The 18,243-nt window shown below is 38.5% G+C and overlaps 1 protein-coding gene across 1 annotated transcript in view; it reads right to left on the bottom strand.

The window, feature by feature from the left end:
* Positions 1–18,243, bottom strand: part of LOC107568390 (glutamate receptor ionotropic, NMDA 2A-like) — a 169,037-nt gene that overhangs the window by 4,550 nt on the left and 146,244 nt on the right. Inside the window, exons 7-13 of the mRNA XM_016254355.1 lie at positions 14,881–15,052; positions 14,378–14,531; positions 13,839–13,964; positions 12,904–13,133; positions 6,979–7,139; positions 4,275–4,462; positions 1,977–2,215 (exon numbers count right to left, since the gene is read on the bottom strand). Coding sequence (XP_016109841.1) covers positions 1,977–2,215; positions 4,275–4,462; positions 6,979–7,139; positions 12,904–13,133; positions 13,839–13,964; positions 14,378–14,531; positions 14,881–15,052 — 1,270 coding nt within the window. The remainder of the gene's footprint in view (positions 1–1,976; positions 2,216–4,274; positions 4,463–6,978; positions 7,140–12,903; positions 13,134–13,838; positions 13,965–14,377; positions 14,532–14,880; positions 15,053–18,243) is intronic.

Raw genomic sequence — 18,243 nt, 5'->3', positions numbered from 1 at the left:
ACGTCGTGCATTAAGATCATTCAATGTACAGCTAGCCGTGCATTATCCCTTATGTATTCGCTCTTTAGCAGCAGTTTTTTACACCAATATATAAATGACACCCTGGTCATTCTTGGTGTACCCAAAATGGTCCCACACTATCGACAGGCATTTCTCTGGTAGAAATAAAGCTTTGGTGTTTGGTCCCTCTGTCACAGTTCATCTAATGCATGTAGTAGCCTCCGTGCCTCTGATAAGCACGTTATTTTAAGCTGGTGCACCGCTAGTGTAACTTTGTTTTCGTTTTGCGCAAGCTGCAACAGTTCCGTTCCGTGTAACAGAAACACTCGGTTTAGCGGAACTTTACGATTAATTAACCGTGACGTTTTAAAGCACAGTTACACAGTTAATCGGTTAATCGCTGCATCCCTAGTCCAGGGTCACATATGATTACATACCCGGCTTAGATTGCACTAAATACCTAAATACATTGTAACAGGGAGTCCTCCCCACATTTTATGTCCAGGTACGGATGATTGTCTGAACGGAAGCCTTACCCTGCTGATGGTGAAGAGCAGGCCTGGTTTGCCCGAGCAGACACCAGTGAAGCAGTATCTGAGTCTCCAGTAGAACAGGTGCTCCCAGACAAAGGTAATGAGGCTGAGACCCATGGCGGTCGCCAGCATGTAGAACACTCCAGCCATGTTGTCCACATCCAGCTGGCTGCTCATTACCTCGTTTTTCTCATTGTGGCAGATCCCAGTCAGCCATTGAGCCTCCAACTCCTCCATCTCACCTGAGGAGAGACGCACTTCATTCACATTTCATGTACACATCAGTGGGCCGCAGTACTACCGTCCACAGACATTTCCTCCTGTTCCAGATCTCCCCACGCGCTAACATGTCAAAGTGAGGATCAGTAAAATTATACACTCAAGCTTTAGCCATATGTTAGCACCATCTGAGACTTTTTTTCTCTTTCTTTACAAGGTGCAGCTGCCAGGAGGATAATTCTGTCATTTTTCATGCTCAGTGTATAGCACTACTGTGAAGCACAGCATATAGTATGGAGAGAGAGAAATACTGCAGACGTCTATGAAGGAAGATCCCTGAACTGAAAGTATGCTAAATAATTTAATAGATGGACATTGCTGCATCAACACAACACATTCTAGTTCTGGCTTTAATACACTGCATAACATCTCTTTAGGGTAGACATTTACATTTATTCATTAAACAGACGCTTTTAAAGTGACTTACAAATAAGGAACAGGCATATTTTCAACATAGAGACAGTGGCACACATAACTATGAATATGAGTCATTGACACATAATGTGCCCATGTTTTCTTAAAGGAAAAAAATATGGATGTCCCGTTTTTCACATTTTTCATGACAATATTATTTTCAAATATAATGAAAATATTGTTATTTAATTAATTATTATGGTTACACTTTATTTTAAGGTGTCCTTGTTACAGTGTAATTATACATTTAAGTACTGAGTAATATTAATTAACTACACGTACTTACTATACTATGGAAGCATATGGGTAGCAAAATTCATTTTGAAATGTAATATGCAAAATGACAATGCAATATGTAAAATGGCAATGTATTTCTGTACTTAAATGTACATTTTCCCATACATATGTGCAACATTTAGTGAAAAATGAAAATGAAAATTCAATTATATAATTTACATTTGCCATCTGGTGCACCGCTAGTGTAAATTTGTTTTCGTTTTGCGCAAGCTGCAACAGTTCCGTTCCGTGTAACAGAAACACTCGGTTTAGCGGAACTTTACGATTAATTAACCGTGACGTTTTAAAGCACAGTTAATCACGAAACCGGTTAATCGCTGCATCCCTAGTCCAGGGTCACATATGATTACATACCCGGCTTAGATTGCACTAAATACATTTTATACATGTAACAGGGAGTCCTCCCCACATTTTATGTCCAGGTACGGATGATTGTCTGAACGGAAGCCTTACCCTGCTGATGGTGAAGAGCAGGCCTGGTTTGCCCGAGCAGACACCAGTGAAGCAGTATCTGAGTCTCCAGTAGAACAGGTGCTCCCAGACAAAGGTAATGAGGCTGAGACCCATGGCGGTCGCCAGCATGTAGAACACTCCAGCCATGTTGTCCACATCCAGCTGGCTGCTCATTACCTCGTTCTTCTCATTGTGGCAGATCCCAGTCAGCCACTGAGCCTCCAACTCCTCCATCTCACCTGAGGAGAGACGCACTTCATTCACATTTCATGTACACATCAGTGGGCCGCAGTACTACCGTCCACAGACATTTCCTCCTGTTCCAGATCTCCCCACGCGCTAACATGTCAAAGTGAGGATCAGTAAAATTATACACTCAAGCTTTAGCCATATGTTAGCACCATCTGAGACTTTTTTTCTCTTTCTTTACAAGGTGCAGCTGCCAGGAGGATAATTCTGTCATTTTTCATGCTCAGTGTATAGCACTACTGTGAAGCACAGCATATAGTATGGAGAGAGAGAAATACTGCAGACGTCTATGAAGGAAGATCCCTGAACTGAAAGTATGCTAAATAATTTAATAGATGGACATTGCTGCATCAACACAACACATTCTAGTTCTGGCTTTAATACACTGCATAACATCTCTTTAGGGTAGACATTTACATTTATTCATTAAACAGACGCTTTTAAAGTGACTTACAAATAAGGAACAGGCATATTTTCAACATAGAGACAGTGGCACACATAACTATGAATATGAGTCATTGACACATAATGTGCCCATGTTTTCTTAAAGGAAAAAAATATGGATGTCCCGTTTTTCACATTTTTCATGACAATATTATTTTCAAATATAATGAAAATATTGTTATTTAATTAATTATTATGGTTACACTTTATTTTAAGGTGTCCTTGTTACAGTGTAATTATACATTTAAGTACTGAGTAATATTAATTAACTACACGTACTTACTATACTATGGAAGCATATGGGTAGCAAAATTCATTTTGAAATGTAATATGCAAAATGACAATGCAATATGTAAAATGGCAATGTATTTCTGTACTTAAATGTACATTTTCCCATACATATGTGCAACATTTAGTGAAAAATGAAAATGAAAATTCAATTATATAATTTACATTTGCCATTTTCTACACTAGTTTTAATATGTAAATTAAAAACATATTTTAAAGCTTTATAAGTTGCAAAATTAAAATGAAATTGTATTACCCAAATTGATTAGATATGCTTCCAAGCAAAAACTGTAGCAAAATTATAATTTAAATTTTTCCTAAATGCATTTAGACTTACGGGTAGGACACATGGGATTTTCATCGTGATACCGCGTGATAATTGTAGCAAAATGCAGTGTGAATTTCAAAATGCATTCTGAGCCAAATGTGCAGCAAAAGGGTAGCAAAATGGTGATTTAAATGTCTTTTATTTTTCTTAAATGCATTGACACTTACACTTAAGACGTTTCAATTGCATTTTCATTAAATACCCCGCAAAATGTAGTTTAAGTCAATGTGGATTTGAAAATGCATTCCGAGCCGACCACACCCCCAACCTGTCAATCATTATATCAAGGCGGGCTTGGCAACAAGACGCACAATAGGTCAATATTCCCCAATAACCAAGCGCTTTTCACCTGCCTCAACATCTCTCACTGTTTTACACTCCGATGGATGCACATAAGCAATCAGACAATTCTACACTTTTACCTATTTGCTACCATACTTTATTCTTCTCCTATAATGGATTGCGTGTCCCCGAGCACCTAAGCGTTGCAGACATCGTATGTATGGGAAATATTAATTTAAATACAGAAACACATTGCCATTTTACATATTGCATTGCCATTTTGCATATTACATTTCAAAATGAATTTTGCCTCCCATATGCTTCCATACTATACGGTTAGAGTTAGGATTAGGGTTTGGTTTAGGGTTACTTGCATGTAATTATGCATAATTTATTGTTACTATAATAATAAGTACAGTAAAATAAAGTGTTACCAGTATTATAAATATTATTTTTGTGACCATTCATAGAGCATGTTAAGACCTTCACCATTCATAACCTGGAATGGTGTGCTTCACTACCTGCATATGTATATAAACATACATATTTAATAAGGATTTCAATCCATATAGCACTATGTTGGGGACTCCATGGAAAGGTCAGTAGTGCTTGTACAACTGTGATCTCAGTGGGTTAATACATCTCTCAATTTGTTCTTTCTAACATGCACCGCATTCTGGACTGCTGCCAGGCATGCAAGCACTTACCATCTCCAATAATAGCCAAAATGGCCAGATCCACCGGGCGCTTCCAGGCAGACCCTTTCTGCAGCGCAATGCCATAGCCAGTGGTAGCAAAGATGTAGCCACTGCCAATGGTCACTAGTTTACAACCCTCATCCCTACCGGCCATGTAGTTCAGCACAGCTGCGTCATATATGAAGGCATCAAGCTTGCTGGTGAAAAGAAAGAGCACAGACACTATTCAGATGGCAAATAGAGAGGTTAAATGTTATGAGTCATTCTCATGCCTTAACACCACTGCCATGTCACCAAAAGCCTCAAATGAATCATAACACATTTTAACTTTACAGCAATGATGCAGATGCAGAGTCACGAGCTTAAGGTGAGAGACAGCACTGGGTATGATCACACCAGAAGCAATAGAGAGAAAAAGAGCAATAAAAGTTATTTGATTGACTTCAGCCTAATGTTTAATGCAAGGGGTTGTCAAAATGGTGTCTGCAAAAGGGAGAAAAGCAGAAAATCTGAGTTTGTTTTTATTTACAAAATGCATTTCAACAGTAATAAATAAAAAGGGCACATACTTTACAGAATTGTTTGTTTATATAAGCCTACATCTTGCCATTTTTGTCTTTAATTTTCTCATTGGTGCTTCTGAGGCACAATTCTCTGTAATGTTCTTCTTTGGAATAATATTTGTTCTGAGAAGTGAAGTAAATTTGAATTAAAAATTCATCATATTAAGTAGAAACACAATATGCACAATATTAACTACATAAATATATAAACTACATAATAATTTTAGTCTAGATGGTTTTTATTTTATTTTATTTTTAGTGTTTTATTTTAATTCATTTTATTTAATAAAAAACACATTTTAATAGTTTTGATTTCTAACCTAATGGTTAGAGAGTCGGACTCGTAACCCAAAGGTTGCGGGTTCGAGTCTCGTACAGGCAGGGATTGTAGGTGGGGGGAGTGAATGTACAGCGCTATCTCCCACCTTCAATACCACGACTGAGGTGCCCTTGAGTAAGGCACTGAACCCCCAACTGCTCCCCGGGCGCCACAGCAAAAAATGGCTGCCCACTGCTCTGGGTGTGTGTTCATAGTGTGTATGTGTTCACTGCTGTGTGTGTGCACTTTGGATGGGATAAATGCAGAGCACTAATTCCGAGTATGGGTCACCATACTTGGCCACATGTGACGTCACTTTCACTTTTTCACTTTCAGTAACAAAACTGGAAAAAGACTGAAATGTAATATTATACACTCAACTGCACCTCCCCCATTATGGTCACAACTGAAAAGAGAATCCTGAGTCAAAGCACAAAAAAAAACATAAAAGAGCATTTATTTTCTTTTGTTTCTTTTCTTTTTTTTCTTTTTCATGCTAAACTGTAGATACTGTAAAACCCCAATTGTAACATGAGGAAGTTTGTGCTTCTTCATTAGACAGCCATCATATGACCAGCTCCTACAATCTCTGAAATTTGTCTCAAACAGCAAAATCGTGACAAAAATCACACTATGTGCACCCGACTTTAGACCCCACCTACAAACTGACATTTGGAGCCACGGTGGGCTGCTTGTCAAACTCGATCTCTCTGTTGGAAAAGCCTTTGCCTAAAACTTATTAGTCTGCTTGTCTGACATTTCAAGAATGTCAAATGTAACTCAGGGATCCCACTGACATCCAGTAGATTTGCTCAATGATTCTTTTGTAACGGTGGATCTTCTGCAGTATGTGTAGAGACATGCCAAGCTGCGAGAAATGATCCTGTGCACTTCCAAAAGAAATCATCTACACTTTATTAATATAGTGTAAGCTAATTTAATATTGTGCTTGTGCTGTACCCATCTGCTAATATACAAAGACACAGTCTTGCTGCAGTTCAGATAGATAATGAATGCTCTTTAATATCACTGGTGCTGATCTACTGCACTTCTGTCACTGTACAGTACCTTATAATACTCAGTATTATGGCAGTATTGCTTGTATTTCAATTATATGAAGCTGAAATGTCTTAGTAACCACAAAAATTCATTTTCATTAAACTGAAACTGCAAAACGTCCTTGTGTTGTCAGAACTGAGGTTTTATTATTCTAGAGATCAGCATGAGAAAAAACACAATGACCCCCAATCCTCCTTTAATTTGGCTGTGATGATGGTGGAGGAGTTTATAATAAATGTTGAGTTGTGCCACTATTGTTAACTAGTTAACTATTCATTTAAAAACATTAAAATGTACACTTAAAAAGTGTTGAAGTACTACAGTTACCAACATTGAAAAACACTGAAATTTGACAAAGGCACATAGCAAAATTATTAACATTTGCAAAAAATGTAAAGGAAAATTTGAAATATAATACTAAAATAAAACAAAGCTCACCTCACACAAAGCTATCATATGATTTTTAATGTCAGTTTGTAGCTTGATGATGGTCCGGATACTCTTTTGTTTTTGTGTTTGTGTTCCAAGTAAGAAAGAAAGCCATAAATAAATATGGAGCAACATAAATATGAGTAAAAAAATAACTAAATCTTAATTATTTTTATTTTTATATATTTTTTCTTTTATAATAACTATTCCACTTTAAATAAGCACGGCCAGTATTTAGTGTGAGACAATTATATGCCAGCAAAACAATGACTCATTGACTATTTCACCCATTCTGCTCAGACTGACCGGATAAACACAGTGAGGGAGGGTGTGATATACATACCCAGTCTTCAAGCTGACCAGCGCATCGTTCACCCCGGTCTGATGGTACTTCACCATGTACTGATGCATGTCGGGGTAATTCTTACGGATGTTCCTCTCTGTGCTGCCGTTAGGAACTGTTCCAAAGCGGAAAGGAGGGGAGTAGGAGTAGGGACTCTGAAACTGCAAAGTTAAAAAACAAAATAAATGACCAATAAAAGCACAACAGGAAATAAAACGCTTCCATGGCTATAAATACAGACAATAAAAAACTTGAACATTGAGTTTTATCACTCACATTCTTAAAATGACTGCTTCTAATAACCAAAAGTGTTTTACAACCCAAATCTTTTGATTTTACAAAGAACTTTTCATTGCCTATAGCACTTTGGAGAAGTTACGTACAGGAACCATATTGTAACTATAAGACATTTTAAATCTCTAAAAAAGCAAAAGACAACTTAACAATCCTCTAGTTTTTCACATTTAATATTGTGAAACATCTTGTATGAGTTCATTGTACACTAAATGGAGTATTAAAAGTAATGTTTGAGAGGAGTTTGTTAATCTAATCCTGCCAATCATAATGCAAGTATTTATGAACAGCTGCTTGCTTTTGAAAATTCCAGTTGTTTATTAGCATCTTTGCTTCCACAAAGAACCTTTAACTTCCATGGAACCTTTACATTGCACAAAGAGGTTCTTTATAGTTGGAAAAGGTTCTTTAGATTGTTAAAATATTTTTTCACAAAGAAAAAAAAATGGTTCTTTTAAGAACTGTTCAATGAAAGGTTCTTTGGGAAACACAGAATGCTTCTATGGCATCGCTACGAAACCCCCCATTTGGAATCTATATTTTATAGAGTGTACTGTGACAATTCTCTTGGCATAATTTTGATTAAATTTATCACTAACTTCATTAATAAGTAGTCCAGGTGGGTATTTAGGGTAGGAGTTGGATCTAAGTTAATATGTGCTTGATAAGGGCCTAACATCACAGAACTAAGCCCGGCAGCTTTGCTTAAGAATCTCTTTTCATCTTTTCTTTAGACTCCATTCTGCATCACTCATATGACCAATGTGCCATTGAAAAGAAGCACTTTGCCAGTAGACTAGACATGTTTTTGAATGTGTTTGTTTGTTGACTATTTGACCAGAGGTGTGGCTCTGCAATGAGTGCAGGCCCAGGGCTTCATCTTAAGCTATTTCCTCTTGCTCTTCATATCTTCTTTTTCCTCAAGCCCATATAATACAAGAATTCAACTCTCCTTTCGACTTCTGTTTCATAGAACGGACATTGCCTGTCTTATTATACCATTTATTCTCTATTACATGCCAAACAATGCCCTTTTTGTATGGAACAAGTAGCTGAGGAGCTCTTCTCGAGCCAGTCTACACCTGCTGCTCTCTTGCCAATGCACACTTTCAAGGTGCTTGACTCAGTATGGTTATTTATTTTCACTGGGCAGCCATATTTCAAGTACTTCAACACTTAACAGTCCCTGAATAGATTTAAAAAAAAAAGTATATTTTGGGGAATCAGGAAAAATACACATTCATACATATACTCTTATCTGGACTTGTACAGAAGCACAATTCTCTGTATTCTGTGGATGAAATTGTGCATCACAACACTCTACACCAGTGGTTGGCAACAGGCGGCCCACGGGCCAAAACTGGCCTGCCAGCAATAATATCTGGCCCGTCCCCGGCTGAGGAGTATGGTTATTTATTTTCACTGGGCAGCCATATTTCAAGTACTTCAACACTTAACAGTCCCTGAATAGATTTAAAAAGAAAAGTATATTTTGGGGAATCAGGAAAAATACACATTCATACATACTCTTCTCGAGCCAGTCTACACCTGCTGCTCTCTTGCCAATGCACACTTTCAAGGTGCTTGACTCAGTATGGTTATTTATTTTCACTGGGCAGCCATATTTCAAGTACTTCAACACTTAACAGTCCCTGAATAGATTTAAAAAAAAAAGTATATTTTGGGGAATCAGGAAAAATACACATTCATACATATACTCTTATCTGGACTTGTACAGAAGCACAATTCTCTGTATTCTGTGGATGAAATTGTGCATCACAACACTCTACACCAGTGGTTGGCAACAGGCGGCCCACGGGCCAAAACTGGCCTGCCAGCAATAATATCTGGCCCGTCCCCGAAGCCAGATTATTTTGATAGCGGCTGGTTCTGAAATAGATCTGTCATGACAGCAACAGTTACTCGCAATCAGAGTATGTGAGCGAAGCGGTGTGATTTTGAATGGAGCGAGGAGCGGATTTTTAAAAAGTCGGAGCATTGTGGTTTTCGCTCACTCCAAGAGCGCTCCACCACCACTCCATCACGAGTAATTCATGCCAACAGCCCGTAATATAACTGCATATTTAGCAAGAATTCACATGTTAAACATATTTAGCTAGCTTGACAGAGAAGGATCACTCAAATCAGAAAGAATGTGAAGTTATGATGACAGCAATGGACATGAGCGGGAAGTTATAGTTCTCAAGGAAGTTTGTTTCTTCTAGATATAGATATTTTCAGCTGAAAGCATAATTTAAACAAGTACTACAACACTTATTCACACGCAATCGCTCTCTCAATAATGCATTCAAACAAATGTAATCTTACAGTGCTACTTCATCTGTATCCGATTTCGAATGAGCAGAAATCTGTAAGAAATGCATAGATCCGTAGGTAAAATAACTGACGAAAACGCACTATTATTTTCATCACACACAAAATTTGCACCCAAAAAACAAACAAAAAAACCCCAGCAATTATACCTTTTAATGCTGACAACCATGTTATTAGCTTGTCACATGGTAGGAAAAAAGTTTGAACACTAGTGTTAAAATAAGCCACTTTGAAACTCTGCTGTTATTTTATTTTTTAATATATGTTATGAAGAGAACTGTGATATTTCAAACAAACTGAAATACTTTAGCTGCAGAGCGGTGTTTCTGCGAGGAGTGGAGCGGAAGCGGGAAATGGTAAACCGGGAGCGGAGTGATTATTAAATAATTACTCAGAGCACGGAGTGGAAATTGTTGACGCTCCACTCCACTCACATACTCTGCCGAACACCACCACACAAATGTGGCTTTTTGTTAAAGGCACAATATGTCATTTTCGCCGCTAGAGGGCGCGTATTCAAAATAAACAAAGAAACAAAGGCGTAGTTTGATGATGCCGTGACTGAGTGTGGAATCATGGGAGTTGTGGTCTTCATCCCCACAGCCGATGCAATCCGACGGGACTCGGGCAGAAATCATGTTCATGGATGAGCTAATGATTTATTAACGTAGTAGAATGAAGCAGGGTGAGGCTGAAAGCCGTGGAAGCGAAACGAGGCCGCTGAACGAGCGTGACACACGACTCGAAAGCAGCGGAGCTTTTATTATGCCACAGTCGACTGCTTCCGCTCCTTCCGGTCGTGCGTATGTGGGAAAAAAAGCAGCGCTGTTTTATCATACTAGATACGTTTGAAAGTTCTGTTATAATGCTACTCTGTGTGGTCGTCACCGGTCTATTAAAACGCACAACATATTAAAGCATCTTTGGTCCTTCCATGTTTTCTACAAAACAAAACCCGAAATCGAGGGGTTATGACCAGGGTTTGAAATTAACACCCGCCAAATGCGGGTAAAAATCAGCTGTGGCTGGTAACGCTGTCAAATCACTAGCCAATTTGGCGGGTTACTTTTCGTAAATTATGTTTACTAATTAATTTCTTGAGGAAGTTCATGTAAGCCAAATCTGCACAGATTTAGTGTAAATACTGAACTTGAGACTCATCATGATATTAAATAAGCCTAATTGCTCAGCATCTGGGCATCTAGCTTACTTGAACATACCCAGCGATGTAGCTACTGGCCATCGGGAGCACCGGGACATTCCCGGTGGGTCGATCGCCGAAGCAAGGGTGTGTTCAAGTAAGCTATGTGGCGGGCGCACTGGTTTCCTTTGCATTGTAGCAATAACGAAAAGTCAAAAAATGCCTGAAGACTCTCATCGTGTCTACACCAGATAGTCCCATAGATAGAACCCATTATAATCTGTGATGCGGCCTACACTGGATGTGGCACAGCACAGCACGACAAATCCCCGACAGTAAACTGATGCCTCATTCTATTTATGACGTAGACCTACTGTTTGACAAAGTACAAATGATTTGCAATGGTCACTTTGTCGCATCCAGTGTGGACAGCCTCAAGCTGTTGGCTTTCCTCTGGCCTTTTTTTCATAATTTATTTGTTAAATTTTTTTGGCTAGTAGAAATTATGAATGGCCGGTAACAAAAATTTAGTAGCCAAATTGGCTGGTGAGTGAAAAAGTTAATTTCAAACCCTGGTTATGACGTCATTGGCAGCATTTAAACATTCTTCACAACATTTGGGATAATGTAAGTACACAAGTCAGCAAAATATATAACACTGTTCTAGTGGTTTTTGGATATTTTAATAAAAAAATCTTACATATTGTGCCTTTAATGACTGTCCTCCTACAGGATTTAACACAGAGTAACAGCTCACTACCAGTTACAAAAGACATTGTATTTATGAATCCTCCACACAAATGCTGAGCTTACAGTAAAACGCCAACAAAAAGTCCCATGACAGCTGAACAAGACAAATTATTCTACTTTAATAGAGCTCACCGCTACATAAGAGAGTTTACAATCTATGTGAAATAACTTTGGGCTTTGTTTTATTTGTGATTGAAGAGATTCTTTTCAAACAGGATATTTTACACTTGCCAGGATGGGCTACTAGTTCAGATTTTCACTTGTTTTGCCATATTTTTGACTATTATTCAAAAATTTTGACTAGCTCCACCACCAAAAAAATAAAATAAATAAATAAATAAAATACAAATATTTGAACCAATTAAACAGGCCTTTAATTAACAGTAATACCTGAAAATATTATTCTATTCTATTCTATTAAAATTTCATAGTATAGGCCATCAGTAGTCTTTATTCTTCTGTTTTTCTCTTCACAGACCAGTTCTGCAAAGCAATACGCAGCATAGTCCTTTTTAAACCTTCCAAGCATCCAAATTATTTTAAAGAAGGCTCCAGCTCATTGTCATCCAACACTCACATCAGCATGCTGGCGTGGTGCAGGATTCTCATGAAAGATTCTTGTGCATTCTCTCTCTGAAATAAATACTAATCAGTTGTGAAGACTTTGTTTTCATGTAAAGGAGGAGCACTTGTTAGTCTTGGATACAAGCCTCATGAACAAAACATCCAGCGCCTGACAAAACTTCAAGCCTGCAAAGTAAACACTGTAGACTGCAGTAAATACCCAGCAGAGACTGCAACGTCTCCAAAGGTCAAAGTACTTTGTTGCGCTATTACAGGATCGAAACCACTGTGCTGCCATCAGTGGCGAAGCTTTCATTAGATCTTTGGGAGACACACACACATACTTTGCCACATAATCTATCAATAAATATCCTTACATGACCTAAACGCGAGGTAAACTGTATTAAGAATGTGAATATTTTTAATGGTTATTTTTTTTATATACAGTGGGTACGGAAAGTATTCAGACCCCTTAAATTTTTCACTGTTTGTTATATTGCAGCCATTTGCTAAAATCATTTAAGTTAAGCTGAAATTTTAAGCAGCCATTATTCATTATTCTAATATGCTAATTTTTTGCTCAAGAAACCTTTCCTATTATTATTCTAAATGATGAAAACAGTTGTGCTACTTGATAATTTTGTGTAAATCATGATAAATCTCGACGAATAGACATTTATTTCAGTAAAACTTCAAATATTTCCAATATAAAAGTCTTTACTCTCACTTTTGATTAATGTATTGCATTCTTGCCAAATAATTAATTAATTTCTTTAAAAATAAATAAATAAACTTACAGACCCCAAAAATGTGAACACTAGTGTATAAATATATAGTTTTACCTTATTGTCGCTTAGACCTGTCACTTGGTCCACAAATTCCTCCTGGATCATGAAAGCAGCCAGGTTGGCAGTGTAACTGGCCAGGAAGATGACAGCGAAGAAGGCCCAGATGGACACTATGAATTTACTGGTGGTGCCTTTGGGGTTTTGCACGGGCACGGAGTTGTTAAATACCAGGCCCCACAACAGCCAGACTGCTTTGCCCATGGTGAAGGATGGTCCGTGGGGGTCTGCGGAAGATGCGTTTTCATTAACATCCTTCATTCGTGCCAAAGTCTTTCTCAGTTCTTTAATTTCAGAAATAACATAATCTCCCCTCTTCACGGTCATTAGAGCACTTGTACAGAATAAAGCAGAAGTACAGCACCCTGCTGCTCAGCTGTTAATCTTCATATTCTTGAACAGTTCATCTGCCTTTTGTTTTCATATAAGTGAAACTGCATGCAAGAGTTCACCGTGAAACATTACGATAAATACACAGAAGTAAACCTAGAACAATTCCTTTGTAAGGTGGCTGTAGAAATAGACAGCTGATTTATCTTTAGATTGCTTTGACGTGCCTCCCTTTTGAAAATCTAAGCTTTAAATGAGTCGTCTAACAAAAGAAGAAATGCTTTTTAGTGCCACGTAACAAAGGCACTCCAAATGAGGCTACATGAATTAAATCTGATCCACTTGAATCAAATGAAAATGAATTGAACTTTATTGAACTAACTCCGAGCCCGAAACCACTCAGCACCGAAATTAAGTATAAATTAAGCCTTAATGTTTCGCAAAAGAACAAGGGGTTTGAGGTGCAGATGTGAGACGCTCTATCAGAGCAGGGCAAGGATTTACTAGTGTGTCTGAAACTGAAAGACCGACTGCATTGCAGGGGAAACGGAGGAGGAACTGTGGAGGGAGGGAGTGAGTAGCTGAGAGTGCTAGTTACGTACCTTTGCCCTGAGCGAGGTTCCTGTTGAAGCCCAGGGGGCTGACGAACTCAAACATGAAGACAGCCATTGCAGTCACCAGCAGCAGCATCACAAACATCATCACCCACACAGACGCACTGAAGGGCTCTGCAGCGAAGCGGGAGCGAGAGACAGATAGATCGGGGGAAAAAGTCACAGTCAGCGACTATCATCAAGGCATTCTGCTTGATATGTGACTATAGACAAGCTGAAGAGATGAAAAGAGCTTTACCGTGGGAAGCAAATGCGAAACTGGCAAGTGTCCATTGGGGAAGTTTCTCAGACCCTGTAATTATTGGCCTTATGCTAATTAAATAATGGCTTGCTGATCTAGTGCCATCAAGCATAAAGGAGCACTCAGGGTGCTATGAATCTAAAAGCGGCCCACTTCAGCGGATTTGTGGGTGACTCTATCGGCCTGTCGGATCTGGGGTTTGACTGGTGGAAAGACTTCAATATTTTGACAGGTGGAAATAAGACGATCGTCGAGAAAACAGCTGCTGTGCCCTGCAGATAGTTACCTAAAAACGCTGATGGGGAGACGGTTCCGTTGCTACGGGATACCATCACACTAATCCCTGTTTCCACGAAGGGGACGGAGAAATCGATGACCTCTGAGCGCTCCTCATTGATTGTCAGGGAGCCCACGGCCATGACTGCTTTTTTGTACACCACCTGTTGAAGGAGACAAGATGACACAGGGGTTTAGTCAAAAGCTGCAAAGTTTATAGACAGAACACCTGGGATATTTCGATTCCTTTTTGCAGCCAAATGAGACTTGAGTTCTAGCGTTTCGCTCCCTCTGGATCCAAATTGAACAAATATCTAGCTCATTTCCCCAATTTCACATTTGATTGCTATCAGGCTTTGACTGACTTTTACAAAATTACTTCCAGTGGAGCGCGCGAGAGAGAGAGGGAGAACAAAACTTTATTCAATCTAACCTTTGTTTATCTCTGTTAATGGAAAAGCAGCGTTCGATAACAAATCGCATCGGCAGATTTGGCTAGTGAAATCTTCTCACCTCTCCCACCATGCCGTTCCACATGTTGTTGATCTTCTTGCCGTGCTTCCCGTTGGTCACCAGATAAAGGTCGTAGGTGAACTTCACGTTCCGAGCGATTTTCTTCAGGATGTCGATGCAGAAGCCTTTGCAGCACTTTTTAATGTACGTTCCTCCTCCCTCAGTGGTGTTGCTGATGGATAGAGCACATTAATCACAGTTCAACTTAAAGCAGAATATCTGAATCATGAAGTCAGGACCATTTCCCGCTTAGCTGACTGATGGATTTTCTGAATTGTTCCATGCATAGGCAGGGCCGCATTAAGACCTCACTGGGCCCCGGGGCTATGACTTACTGCAGGGCCCCCCTGTCACAATAATGATATAGCTTAAAATGGGATTTTTATCCAATCAAAGTTTCATAATTCTTGTTACCAATTCCAATATCTCAAAATAAATTTAAAAAACTATTGGAGTCAACAGGGACCAGAAACTTTCTGGTGGTTACAATTATTCTTCAAAATATCTTCTTTTATGTTGAGGAGAACAAAGTAAATTCAAATAAAATTCATACATGTTCAGAACAACTTGAAATTGAGTAAATGATGACAATATTTTAATTTTTGGGTGAACTATATCCCTTTAAAATCTCATCATATAATGCCAGGATCGCATAATAGCCAACCAGTGCACATGCTTTATCTTTAACTATTAACTTTCATTTAAGACACAAATAACTGTGTTGACGAGGTCGGAGACAGGCATTTTGACACATAACTATGCGTGTTTGAACGTTTAAACTAAACGTCTAAACGTTCTGAAATGGTTTCAGTCATACCTGTCTGACAGAAAGTTTTTAGTGAAGTTGGGTAATTTTTCCTCTTCCCCTGCTCAGGTCACAAGGCTCTATTTTAGCTCCCTCTCTATTCTCTCTTTACATGTTAGCTTTGGGCTCTATTCTACAAAAACATGGTGTGTCTTTTCATTTCTACGCAGATGACACTCAAATCTCTCTACCAATCAAGAAAAACAATTCCACTGCGATTACTTCCCTTCTGAAATGTTTAGAGGAGGTTAAATCATGGCTAGCCCAAAATGTCCTCTTCCTAAATGAAGACAAGACCGAGGTAATTGTTTTCGGTCCAAATGATAACTCTCAGTGTATAAACCCTGAGTTAGAAAGTTTATCCGTTTTTAGATCCTCGTGGGTGCGGAACCTAGGTATTCTAGTCGACCAGCATTTAAAATTTGATAAACATATCTCTTCTGTCATTGGGTCCAGTTTCTATCAGCTTCGTTTACTGTCTAAAATTAAAAACTTTCTCACTCCAAAAACTCTAGAAATGGCTGTTCATGCGTTCGTTACGTCTCGTCTAGATTACTGCAATTCTTTATATTGCGGTACATCTAAATCTCAAATTGCGTGTCTTCGGCTTGTCCAAAATGCTGCAGCCAGACTTCTTTTAAAGTGTCATAAATATGAACACATCACTCCAATTCTTAGATCTCTACACTGGTTGCCGGTTTGTCAGAGAATACACTTTAAAATTCTCCTCTTTGTATATAAATCCCTATATAACCAAGCTCCTGTCTATCTATCTGACCTTCTTTACTTCTATACTCCATCTAGAAGCCTACGATCCTGTGACCAGGCCTTGTTGGTGGTCCCTCACGTTAGGCTTAAGCTTAGAGGGGAGCGTGCATTTGCGGTGGCAGGGCCACGACTCTGGAATACCCTACCTTTAGAGATTAGAATGGCGCCTTCTTTGTCTGTTTTTAAGTCCTTGCTACAAACTTATTTGTTTTCCTTAGTGTATTAATTACTATTATAATTATAATAACTACTGTGATATGGTAATTTTTAAACGTGCGGTTTTTAATTTTTGTCTGGTTTGTTCTCTGTGTATGTGGTAAAATTGTTGCTCTTCTGAAAAGCACTTTGGTCAGCCTGGTGGCTGTTGTATATGAGCTCTACAAATAAAATGAACTTGAACTTGAACTAAACACAAGGTGCGAAAAATAACCCCAGTCAGGCGCTGTACGAGCAAGCGTAACAGAACCCGTGTTAACGCTCGCATTTGCCAAAATGAATTCTGCCCCACTGCTTAATGTCCCTGAACAGTTAAATTAGTTTTTAAACCACAATGCTTAAAATGTGTTTAAATGAAAAGCTTACATCATGACGCACAAAATGAATTTCTCAACCCATAAGCGAATATAGGCTACTAGCCCTATAGAGTTTATTCAAACACAAAAAGCACTATACATCTATCAAGTTAATAATCAAACTAACCTAAAATCTCTGGGGATGATGACGCTGTGTTTTTATCTGCTCCATGTGTCCGGTCCATTTGCGGTTCCACAACTCCCACTCCATCATGAGCTTTAGTAATATAAACTAGCTGTGGATTTTAGTGACTAAACTCATGTTTCCCCTCTCTCCTCATTTTTTTCTCTCACTATTTTTTTTTTTTAGAATTGTTGACATTTTTACTTATCGAAGATTGCTCTTTGCATGACCGTTTCTAGATTACACCAGAATGAAGTGGAGAGGTAAATGCACACATTATGCGCAGCGATAACCTGATAGGCTACGTGCACAATTCATTCAAAAGTAAAATAATATATATATATATATAATAAATGCATTTGATTGGTAAAACAACTCAACCCATAAGCGAATATACTAGCCCTATAGAGTTTGTTCAAACACAAAAAGCACTATACATCTATCAAGTTAATAATCAAACTAACCTAAAATCTCTGGGGATGATGACGCTGTGTTTTTATCTGCTCCATGTGTCCGGTCCATTTGCGGTTCCACAACTCCCACTCCATCATGAGCTTTAGTAATATAAACTAGCTGTGGATTTTAGCGACTAAACTCATGTTTCCCCTCTCTCCTCATTTTTTTCTCTCACTATTTTTTTTTTTTAGAATTGTTGACATTTTTACTTATCGAAGATTGCTCTTTGCATGACCGTTTCTAGATTACACCAGAATGAAGTGGAGAGGTAAATGCACACATTATGCGCAGCGATCACCTGATAGGCTACGTGCACAATTCATTCAAAAGTAAAATAATATATATATATATATAATAAATGCATTTGATTGGTAAAACAAATTCAAATGTGACGTTTTAATCTCTAATGGTAATGCATGGAATTTACGGAAAACTCCACTAAATAATAGCGCTAAAAAGTGAGGGGCGTGGTGGGGCTTTGGCGCTCGGCGCATTTTTACTTATCGAAGATTGCTCTTTGCATGACCGTTTCTAGATTACACCAGAATGAAGTGGAGAGGTAAATGCACACATTATGCGCAGCGATAACCTGATAGGCTACGTGCACAATTCATTCAAAAGTAAAATAATATATATAT

This window comes from Sinocyclocheilus grahami, unplaced genomic scaffold (genome assembly GCF_001515645.1).
Source record: "Sinocyclocheilus grahami isolate Dianchi unplaced genomic scaffold, SAMN03320097.WGS_v1.1 scaffold27.1, whole genome shotgun sequence".
Classification (NCBI taxonomy): Eukaryota; Metazoa; Chordata; class Actinopteri; order Cypriniformes; family Cyprinidae; genus Sinocyclocheilus; species Sinocyclocheilus grahami.
This window is presented reverse-complemented; position numbering and strand designations above follow the sequence as displayed.